General features: G+C 40.4%; 1 protein-coding gene across 1 annotated transcript in view; it reads right to left on the bottom strand.

Moving 5' to 3' along the window:
• Window positions 1-3,021: 3,021 nt before the first annotated feature.
• Window positions 3,022-11,932, bottom strand: part of SNAP91 (synaptosome associated protein 91) — a 68,024-nt gene continuing 59,113 nt past the window's right edge. Inside the window, exons 25-30 of the mRNA XM_085056410.1 lie at window positions 11,820-11,850; window positions 10,527-10,638; window positions 7,459-7,542; window positions 7,284-7,388; window positions 5,733-5,833; window positions 3,022-4,451 (exon numbers count right to left, since the gene is read on the bottom strand). Coding sequence (XP_084912536.1) covers window positions 5,741-5,833; window positions 7,284-7,388; window positions 7,459-7,542; window positions 10,527-10,638; window positions 11,820-11,850 — 425 coding nt within the window. The 3' untranslated portion in view covers window positions 3,022-4,451; window positions 5,733-5,740. The remainder of the gene's footprint in view (window positions 4,452-5,732; window positions 5,834-7,283; window positions 7,389-7,458; window positions 7,543-10,526; window positions 10,639-11,819; window positions 11,851-11,932) is intronic.

Raw genomic sequence — 11,932 nt, 5'->3', positions numbered from 1 at the left:
CTATAGCGTTTTTATGATATTGAGGTAAATGGAGAAATCTCTTCCATCATAATTAACTATATTTCAAAAATATGGCTCAAACTTCTCCATGTTCAACCATGAACATTTGAATGTAGGTGCTTTACAGTGTTGGGTGGACATTCACCAACCCTTTCACATGTTCCCCAACATCATTAGAGGTTGGTCTCTTTAGTCCTCGCAGTGGGTGTCACACCCATACACACATTCCTTCACTTGTTTCAGTTTCTGTTTCTGGTCTACTGCCTTCGCTAACTCCCAAAGGCTTACTCCCAAATCCTTACACCTCTAATTGCATGCAGAGATGTCTTGAGCAACAAAACAAGCATTGGGCTTCTGCTGCCCACATCATTTGCAGAGTTTCATTAAGGGAAAGAGAAGAGGTGGTGATGCTTTAGGAGCCAAGATCTGGAGCAGAAAAAATAGCAGTGCTGTCTGCTTTAAAATATGTATAGCCTCTCTCCTTCTGCAGTCCCATCTCTGAAATTTGTATTTCAACCCCTCATTACCACTCAGTGTCTGCCACTTCCCACACTGCTCACAGCACTAGCAGTATATAACACATGGAAAAAAGGTTTTCTATTTTAATAAAATTTCTGATATATTTCAGTCCTGGAAGATCTGAATCACTAGCTCAGTGTATTATCTTCGTGTCACTGCCACTACTTCTACCACAGCAAGTCAGAGTTGGCTTGTCTAGGCATTAAGTATTATTGGGATTTTTTCCCCCTCAACATAGAGTAAGTTACCTGAGCATGCAGCTCTTATTCTGGAATGAGAGATGGAGAAGGAAGGGCGGGAGCAAAGGTTTGTACCACAAAGACAAAACAGCGTCAGCTGTGGCTACTGGACATTTCATGAACTACATGCTGCCTGCCCCCAGTAAGTAGTACCTCATAATACCGAAGTGTCGAGCGCATTTACAAAGTAAATCTTCCCTTCCTTTCCTCTCTTCTCCCCTCACTCTAGAACAGCTTTTGCTCTTGACTTTCCTGCTTGTTTTTAGGGAAAGCCACTAGCCTTTACAGCTGCCTTACTAAATCTTAAGAATGGAAGTTCAGGTGGTAGCCTGACTGTGCAACCACCCTGATTCTAAGGTGGTCCCCAGGATCTCAGAAGGCAATAATTTAGTTCTCACCATCCAAGCTTTTATCTGTGGAAATCAATCCAGAAGCCCTCAACTCAAGCTACAGTACATTTACGGCTAAAATTTTCAAATAAATCCAGTTAAAATTAATGAACAAATGAACAAAGGAGTAGGAGGCAATGCTAGCTCCAAACATTCAAAAAAATGAGTCAGTTCTGCAGAATGAGTTGGATTTTTTTTCAAACCTCTGCAGGAAGCTGCATTCAGGTTCTCCAGGTATTTACCACTCCTAAGGCACTCATGGCTTAAGGGGGAGCTACAAAAGCCTCATGTGGCCAGAGGTGCCAGCTTTTAAGGAAGCCAGCACATGGGACAGCAAAAACTTGGATAAGGGACCTATCAGCTGTCTGAAATCTGTCCTCTCCACGTGAAAAATGCAGGCAAAGGAGACAGTTTCTTCTTTCCACAGATGGGAGCCCTCCTTCCCACCCACTCTCCCCTACAGCTTGTATTGAAAAGTGGTTAGTCATAGCAGGACACAGACACGTTCGTGCCTGGATGATGAGACTCAGATGATAACAAGAACATATTCTTGTCTACAGGCCAGGAGACAACCACGTGGTTCCCTTGCCAGGCTAGACTTCATAATTTCTCTGTGCCAGGGGGAACAAGTCACTTTTGTTTAGCCTTAGTCAGCATTTGGGGAAATACACTGCTTTTACTTCCCACAGTGAGTAAGCTTCTAGATGCTCTTCCACCAAGTTTCCTTTTTGTCTAGGCTTCCGTTTGCTCACAGGATAACAAATCACACACACTGAGCTGTTGGCCATGAGATCTACAGAAGACTAAACAGAATGAGGACCAAGGGCTGCGGACATGGATGAAGCTAACACAGAAAGTCAATTATTCTGTGGCAGGGGCACTTACCTGGCAAGGAGAAAACCCTCACCCTGAGGTCTGGCCCCTTGACACATGTGACATTGCACTTATTTGCAATTCAGTGAGTCGTAGCTCATCATCTCAATTTGAGTAAGACACTAATGAACTGGTCTAAATATCTTTACTGTTTGGTTGCGATTCTCCTGGGAAAATGCTGTCCTCACTTTCAGAAGACATGCACAACACAGTAATAAGAAGGCAAACGTTCCCTGCATTTGGCAAAACACAGCACATAGGTAGAGTAGGAAAAACCATGGTGAGCCTTTCTGGGGGCGCAGTTACTGACCTTGTTCAGGTCTTCATGCTCAAATAGTGAGAGAACACAGCAATTTGCTGAGCCTTAGCCATTTTTAATCCAGAAAACTCGGATGCAACAGAAAGCTCTCCACAAGGCTGAGGTATAAAAGTCAATGTCCCCTTTATCCTGCCCTGAGGCATTGTGAATGCTGCAGTGCCAGGTGGTGGCACTGTGACATGGGGGTTCTGGGGTTCCCCAAGTGCAGCCCTGCCCCCCACCCACCCTTCCACCCAGCACTCTTCCAAGGAAGGCCCTCATGGTCCTCATGACCAGGAGACCCAGGGGGCTGTTCCTACCCTTGGCTGCCATACACTGGGCACAGTGAGATGAAACTACTGATGTGGTTATTCAGATACATAAAAGAAATGATAAAAAACAATCCTCTAGCACACGGTTGGAAATCAACTGGTTGCAAAATTGGTGCAATGAGTGCAGAAAGCTACAGATGTGGCACTTAGGGACATGGATGAGTGGTGGAGTTGGCAGTGTTAGGTTAACAGCTGGACTCTATAATCTTAGATGACTTATCATAGATCTAAATGATTTTATGATTCTATAAAAGTCATTCCCATATGCAGCAGACTCATCAGTCAGTGTCAGGACCTAAACACATTTTTACCCTCTCAAAGTATATTATTGTGCTCAACATCTTAATGATTAGGAAACTGGCAACAAGGTATTTACTTTGATCAAGGTGTTTATTGCATCTCAGAGGGCACACATGCACTGGGGTTTTTTTGTTTTTTGGGTTTTTTTTTTGTTTGGGGGGTTTTTTAAACCGAAATACAAAGAAAAGCCATTTTGAAATCAGCTTTTTATAGAACTTTCCCATTACAGTGTATGTTATCCCCACAGCAAATTCAGATACAACCACTTTTAATGGTACCATACATTGATTAAATAGTTCATTTGAAAGACTTTAGGTGAATATCTTTCCAACCCAATATGCTTTTACAGAGAACTGCCAAGCCACTTGTAACACTGATCAACAGTGACCTCTTTGAAGAGTCAAGATCTTACACCAAGCCATCAGCAGAAACAGTATGAGAACAAATAAAAATTAAAGAAACACAGTATGTACAGTAAAGGGCATGGATCTCTGGATCAGAATTAAATCTAATCACCAATAGTACAAAAGCTACTCACAGCGCATTCGGGGCAATGAGAAAACACTATCCTAAGGCATACACAGGTAAGCACTAAATTAAGAAATGTACGGAGAACTGAACAGAGATGAGTAACATCACTTGTAATGTTTTGACTACAGATATACCAAAAAGTGCTCTCGTATTTGAAATCCCTTAATGCCAGCACAACTATGGTTGCTTTTTCCCAACTACATGGAGAGAAACTGACCCTTTACTTATTTTCAGTGCATTTAGCAAGAACTGATAAATATGCCAATTATAAATGCAAAACCTTAAATAATTAAAATAGATTTAAAAATAAAAACAGCAATAAATATGGTATTCTTTCAGATATGATTTTTCATTCTTGGTAAATCATTGAAAAAGTATTTGTTATGGAAGTTTTCCTTTATATTACTTTAAATTATTTTAACATATACAGTGCCACAAAAATAAAACATTTTTTTCACGACAATTGAGTTTTCTGTGACTGGAAAAAAAAGTATTTTGCACAATTTCGTAAGTATTTTCTTTACTATCTGGTATTATCACACTATGTTTTGTAACAGATAAAGGAGAAATTGAGTCCTAGGGAAACTTTGGGTGTCCTCAAAAAGTTATATACATTGAAACCTTCAAAAACCACAGACATTGCTCCAAATGGCTCACCAAACAACAGCTGCATAATCTGCCCCCATGGGATAGGTTCAGAAAAGCACTAGAAGGCATCAGAAACATACATCCATTGTTTAAATTGTAAAACACAAATAACCCAAGTACACAAATTTTGAGAGAGTAGGGATAACAGCTAAGGTAGTACACATTCCTAATGTTCACTTTCACAGCTGTGCTACACGTTTCAGGAGGAAGAGAAAGTCTGAGTAAGCACTGGGTTTGGTACTGGTGGCTCACTTTGAAACTCTGAGCATCCATTTGTAGACTCCAAATTCATGTTTTCAGCATCCAGTCAGAAAAACCGCAACTGTGAATATAGAAAAGTATTAGATGAAAACTGATATAGTGAGTTAGTAAAGCATGTTCTAGAAAGAGCACCAAATCTGCTCATCTCTTCACACCTCAAAGGATTTGCTATCCGATTCTAGTGAGGCAGCAGTCTTCCCACAGACAGTTATGAATCTCTCTACTGCAAATACAAATTGAAAGCAGTGAGTCCCAGCAGTGAAGGTGTATCTCTACTCCTGGCCATCTCTGCTAAGTGCCAGGTACACCTCCCTGGGGCTGGAATTTGGAGAAGTGTGCAGTGGGACTGGGTGATGCCTGCTAAGAACAGCCTGAATCCCATCCACTGCTGCCAAGGCCAGGGCAGAGTGGGCTCAGAACAAATTTTAGAGTTAAGCTCTAGGAAGGAAGAAAAGTGACTCATGAAGAAGGCTTTAAAGTTATGTAATGTTTGTCCTCTCCTCACCTTATTCTAGTCACATTATTCTAGCCTTAATTATAAAATGCCTACCTTAATTTTGCATGATCACTTTATAATTGGTGATATATATAATATCACCTATATATATAATATAATTCTATTTAATTCAATTTTCTATTTCTCCTTGGCCCTCCAAAACCCTCAGAATAACGTTTTGGCCTTTGTTCCTTCCATTATGCAGTACTGTTTCTTTGCTTCTCCTCCATTTTTCTTTATGTTTACTCCTCTGTTCTTCCCCATTGCTGCTCTACACAGCACTGCTCAGGACCTCATGGCCTTAGCATTCAGAAAAGCAGTGCCTTGAAAAGCTGCATGACAGGGGAGAACATTAGCTGGCAGCAGTAAAGAGATGCAAACAACCTTCCCCTGTTGACAAGAATATGTCAGTTTTTCCCCTTCACAGATATGATACCAAATCTGTTTCAACACCTGCAAGACTGTAACAAGCCTCTTCAACACCATTCCCCCCACCCAGTATTTGTACCCTGTTATCATTCTACATGTTTCAGAATAAATTTCAGGGAAAAAAAACCAAACAAGAATCATTGGACTGAATGGAAACAAGGTAAAAATGGAAGTCATATATTGAAAGTAACTTTTCCTGATAGTGTCTTTTGGCAAAAAAAAAAAAAAAAAAAAGGTAGCTAAAAGTTAAGCTTTCAGGCTAAAGTTAAGAGTCTGTACAGAGAATTTGGTTTTCATTACAGTGCATGTTTCTATCTCCACAGCTGTGATTTTATCAGTCATACTCAACCTAAACAACATCTGTGAGCCAGACATGTACCACAGTGTGACATGCTCGAGGAGGCAGTCACAGAATACCTTATCGTTTACAAGAAATCCTTGATGTTAAGATCCGCTAATGGGTCCTTTGTTGGAGGTTTCTTGGGGCTCTGAGTAGCAGGAGTTGGGCTTGGAGAAAGCTAACAGACGCCAGCCAGGAAGGCAGGAAAAAAACAAAGCAGACAAGAATACACAAGCATTAGATAGACACGGGCAGTTGTCCCACGAGCACATTGCAAGCATACAAAGTTCTCATTTGTCTGCAAGTTCAGCGTGGTGCCATTTTGCTCAAGCATTGTTTAGATTCTATCCTTACTACAGGGTTAACAGTGTTTGGCAGGTTTAATGGATAAAGCTGTAGACACTGCAGATCCTAATTAGCATAGCTTCAGATCACTCTCTCCCTGTAAGACAGAATGGCATTAGGATCATCAGCCCAGAGAGAAGACAGGCAATTGTTAGATGTTAAAAACCGGGGTGCGGAGTAAGTGGAGTGCATGCTGCAGGGTGACTGAAAATCCCTGTGACTGCTGGCACTTAAGTATAAATTAGTCAACACTGGTAATGTAAATAAGAGTCCAAAGTGTACTGGAAACATGGCTAGATAATACCAGGTTCCTCCTTTGGTGGGTATAAAAGTCATCAGTTATTCCATAGAAAATGTTGGTTTTTAAGTTTCATGCAACTCTTCTTATGTGGTCAAATGATTCTCCCATCCTGTCCTTACTCCTCCCCATCCTTTTGTCAGCTCAGGGCATAAGAGGTATTTTATATGTAGCCCTGGCACCTTAATGAACAGTCTTTCAGAAAAAATAATCTCTCCCCATAATGTTACTCTTGCTAAGTGCAGAGATAATTTAAGGTGGGAAGAAAAGCAAGACTGAATATGTTCTTACCTAGCACAGTTTCAAGCTCTTTCAGTTTCTACACAGAAAACCTTGACAAGCTTCATTGGGAATGTAGTTCCCTACTTAAAAAGTGTGGTTTCCTATATGTTGATTGCTTAATATTTGCAGAACAAAGGAGGTGGCCTGGTTTCCAGAGTTACAAGTGAGAATTTATAACTGCAGCCTCAACTTCCATCTGCCTTACTTGAAAGGCAAGATGGACTTCGGACTTACAAAGAAGCAAAATACTACAGCTAAGTAATTTCCTGCCTCTCTTCTGGAAGCGCCTTTCCTTTTCAGTGCTATTACAAACCAAACTCTACTTTGAAATAACAGCCTGGAACAGGTATTATAGCTTATGCTGCATCACCTGCCAAATGTAACCATAGTATATTTTGGTAGGCTGTGAACAGAATAGCCATGCCCATGAGCTCCACCTTGAGCTCTACCCAAATATACCCCCAAACCAGATCTTGGATGTTCTTAGCTGTAGGAGACTTTTCAAACCTGTTCCATTGGTTTCATACAAGGCAACTGGAAAAAAAAAAATCAAGGTGGTTCATGTGATCTGCTGCAAGCCAGGCAGCTGATCCTTTAAGATCTCTCATTTGCAGAGCTAGAGCTGGAGTTGAGCTGAAATAATGCACACACACAAGCTTCTTTCTAGAGAGCAGGCGAACATTCATGTAGCAGCGATGCTCACCTGTACACCAGGGCCAGTGGCAGCTCCAAACGGGGGCCTCATCATCGGCTGCCCATACATGACTGGCTGCTGGGGCATCATGGGCACCCCTGCACCTGCTGGGGGCTGCAAATCAACACCGAGTCAGCAAGGGGCTGGGGGAGGGAAGGACAGCAGTGTAGCAAAAGAGACTCACCATCCCAAATGCTGCTCCTGGCTGTGGGACAGGTGGAGTACCTCCTGCAGCAGGAACAGCACTTGCTGGAGGCACGGCTCCCGCCTAAAAAATAAATGTTAAAAAAAAAAAAAAGAAAAAAAGGAAAAATCTAACACCAACCATCTGGAAACCACACGGAGTCTCCAGCATTCTCAAAGCTGTTCTGGAAAGTAGGACTGTTATGCAGCACATATGCAAATTCAAAACCACAGTGGTTCAAAGAATGAGAGAGCTGAATGAGTCCTTATGCTCAGCTTGTTCCTTCATGAGAAAGCAATGGTGACAGACTCCATTCTCTTCATGAACAGAGTCCATTTACTGACTACAATTTAAAACAGGCCTGAGAAAACACACTTTCCTCCTTCTACAGTAAGAAAGCATCCCAATTTCGTAACAGCTAACACACTGTAGCACTTATTGTAGCAGTGTATTTTTACCAAAAGCTTAAGCAGACTGTAAAGCTAAGGGAAATAGCTGCTATAATTAGTTTACAGTGAAAAAAAAATGCGCTAAGATTCATTGAAGTTAAGGAATAAATTCACAGATTTTAAACCACAATCAGAACCATTACATATTTTACTAAAGACAGTTTAGTTTTTCTTGCTATGCTTTTCATTCATATGCTTGACTTGTTATGATTTTCATTCAAATAATACAAGGGCAAAAAAAAGGTTATTTTCCACTAGAATTCAGGAAGACAGAACTGTTAGTGTGGTAGTCTGACTGGGTATACAGCACGAGAGCATCTTTGAACAAGGCCACCCCACCTCACTTATCTAGCACAGCCTACACATCACCCACCCCTTTTGGCTCCCTTCTCTGTAACTTCCCATGCACAGTCTCCTTATAGCCTTGAAAGCATCGAAATCTTTCCTTTTCACAGATATTTATACAATCCAAATTATTAACAGTTCTGAAGAGAGACAGAAAGCCTTCATGGAAGGGATGTAAAAATGACAGTAGAATTTCATTAGTGCTCTTGTATGGCCTAAGCATATTAGCACAATTTCTCAAGCTATTACAGGAGCTGCATGGTCGTGCCTGTGCCTCCACATCCTTACCTCCTACCTGCAGTCAGTAACATCCCACTACACTTGGAGAGCAGCTAGCACACTTACACTTCAAAGGAGAGTGAGTCTCTGGAGATATGCTGGAACTACTCACTGCACAGTCCACTTCTGGGAATGCTGCATTTTAGTGCCCTTGGTCGATCCTTGCTTCCTGACTAAAACATGCCAGTTTCTTAGGAAGCTGGAGACAAGTCAAGATAACCTGTCCCAGACTGATTAATCAAACACTCTACATTTTCTGGCTAAGAATTTTTGAACTCTATTCGAGTCTGAAAGCTTTCTGGGGAGCATTTCAGTTAATAACTGTTCTAGCAGGGTCCCCAAACTAAAAGCAAGATCTGGATACTCAGGTATGTAAAGCAAGAAATTAAACCACACAGGTTGTTAATGACATCAGATGCAGCAATCTGACTGCATTCACAGGAACACATTGTAGCTCAACATCCAGTTAGGCAGCTGCCAAGAAAATGGCCACACAAACCGAATCTGCTTTTGCCTCAAAGTCACAAAGGGAATGGGCTTTGATGTAATTTTGCTGATTTTAATTCTGGAATTGAAAGGTCACAAGGAAGGGAAGAAGTGATAAAAACTTAATTGGTTCAACAGTGACATAAATAAAAGCTTAATTTTTGTCTTCATATTTATTTTGCCAGCAGATCTGGTTTTCTTTGGTTTCAAAAAGTACCTAAATGCATGATTTTGAAGAAATATATACCGCACATATATTTCATGAAATGTTATCAAAACTACCCAGCTTCCCAGAAAGACTACTTACTTATCAGATGGTAAAATCACTACAATATCAGGCTGATGCTACAGAAGCTCAAAATTTCAGGCAGTACAAGTTATCAGGTAATTCAGATCCAAGTAAAGCAAGCACAGTTTGAAGACATTATTTTCAAGCTTACAGCACAGAAATGGTTAATCAGTACTATTATATTCAATCCCTTGCCTGAGCACTGTTTGTTGGACAGACAGTCCAAGAGGAGCCATGTTAGAAGCTTCCAGCTAGTTTTAAGCCAGCAGCAATAACTGTAGAGCAGGTGAGGTGCTGTTAGTATCTTCAGTAAGAGATAAAAAAAAAAAAATCACTTACACTGTACAGTATTGCCCAGCCTTTCTATTGAGAAAAAAAGTTGAAGTTACAACTAACAAATTAAATGAAGTACAGGGAATTCTTGTATCTTCCATAAAGTTATGGAACACGCTCAGTCATGTTAACACCTGGCTGTGGCAGCAAGGAACTGAACTGGTCATGGTCCCACTTCAGAGCTCTTTCTTTCCTTTCCCTACCCAACCTGTTCAAATGGAGGCTATTTTAAGCCTTGTGACACATTTGATGAGATAAGGTATGACCCCTTCTTCATGAGTAGGTGATTCATGATCAAGTTGCTCTTGTGCCAAGTTTAGATTTTTAGCTCAATTTGACCGTCTTCTCTTGAAATTAGTGCCTTCCGATACTTTTGACAAGTTAATCTTACCTTTTCAACTGCTTTACCCTGCTAAATAAGCTACCCATTCCTGACCTAACATCGGTTAGCTAATCCATATGAATACTGTGTAGTTTTTTGATCTACTTAATTCAGTAAAACTCGAGAAAAACCTATGTATTTTCTCTCCTTATAGTACATCAACTTTGGAAGCATAGCATTTTGTTTTGGGCAATTGATGTGGACCTGATCCTGGCAAGACCTGTGTGGCTAATCACACACTTGGAAATGTCCACAGGTATTAAATGTACACGAAGAGCAACATCTTGACATGTATGCTAGCATATCATTCATTTACTACTCAGTGGTTTATTTATACCAGCTGCAAATCTGTCCTTAAAAAATGTGATTGAAACACTCATATAATTTACACAGAAGCAAATTCTTTCGTCTCAGCAGACTGGAGCAGTGCCTACATGTATGCTTGCACGGTCTCATCAAATATTGATAGTCCAATACCAGTGTTATCTATGGATTAACCACCTACCATTGGACCACCTGGGACACCACCAGTTGACCATGTTGCAGGTGCTACTTTTGGCTGCCAGTTGGCTCCTCCTGTTAACTTTTTCTCTCCAGCATTCCACTGAAGGTCTCCCCTAACAGAGAGGGAGAGAGGCAGGCTATTATTTGCATTCTTCCACAGTGAAAATGAAAACAAGTTGCAGCCTACATTAGCATTAGACGTGCAGCTACATTAGCTTATGGTGTATGCAGTTATTAACAGAAAGATATATTTTTAGTGACACTCAGTTTCAAGGGTTGTTAGCAGCAGACACCAAAACACTCTATGCTGAAGTCAGTTACATGGTTATGGTCTTCGTGGTGAGAATTAAAGAGAAGTTTTACTTAGTATTGACTGAAAGTAGCATATTGCATATACCCTTGCAAAGTAGGAGGAGGGACTGCTACTGCCTATTCTACTGGGGCCAGGCAGGAGAGCTGCCTGCTAGATGTCTTTGAAAGGTCATTTCAGTGCTGGAAATCTTGCTCAGACAGCTGAAGGAGGAAAGCATTCAGTTCTGCAAAAAGTTGATAGATACAAGAGAAACAAATCATTCATAGAATAAAAGGGCTGTTGCAAAACCAGGTTTTGTTAGAGGCTGCTCTTACCAGAATAAAATACACCATTTAAACACAGTAGACTGAAGGAAGCTACATTTTGGGGCTAAACCTCATGTTGTGTTTATACATATCCCTCCTATCATCTCCACAGAGGCACAAAACATTCTGAAGTCTTGCATTCAGAGGAAGGCTCAGGGCAGAAGCAAGCAGATTGAGAAGATAAAGTAAATGCAATGTGTAAATATTTCTTTTTGCAAAAAGCAGCTTATCACTGCATGGAGTGAACCTCTTTTCTATTTTGTAAGTATTTCAATGCCTACACAGTAAGTACATCCAGCATCTGTAAAAAAATAACAAATCTATTTATGTATTAGCACAGATTACTGAGAGGAGCTATACAGTGTATTATCTGGACTATCTGTACCTTGTAAGCTGTTTGGAAATCAGCTATCCAACATGAAGACAGTGATTTACAGGAAATAAATATTTCTAAGACTCAGATTAAAGACAGCAAGTTTATAAGCTATATCAGGAACATTGAACCTTAATTATTCAGTGAACCTGTACAGAATGGAATACTTTCTCCAGAGATTTCTGGATTTGGAGGTTGGGGCACATAACCAATTCATTGTTTCTTAATGAACGCTGAAATAGATGTAAGGCTATATAGCAGAATTGAAAACTTCCCTTTATTTTTAAGCAAAGTTGAACTTACTTTTTAGAAGTAGTACCAGAAATTCCAAGATCTGAAAATTTTAAGAAAAAAAAGGAAATAAAATTGTAAGAAAAAAAGGAAATAAAAAGGAAGCCATGTTTAATAAATTAAAG

This window comes from Lichenostomus cassidix, chromosome 3 (assembly GCF_008360975.1).
Source record: "Lichenostomus cassidix isolate B80296 chromosome 3, HeHo_3.0, whole genome shotgun sequence".
In the NCBI taxonomy this organism is placed as follows: domain Eukaryota; kingdom Metazoa; phylum Chordata; class Aves; order Passeriformes; family Meliphagidae; genus Lichenostomus; species Lichenostomus cassidix.
The sequence above is the reverse complement of the archived record's forward strand: the minus strand, read 5'-3'. Positions and strand labels throughout refer to the sequence as shown.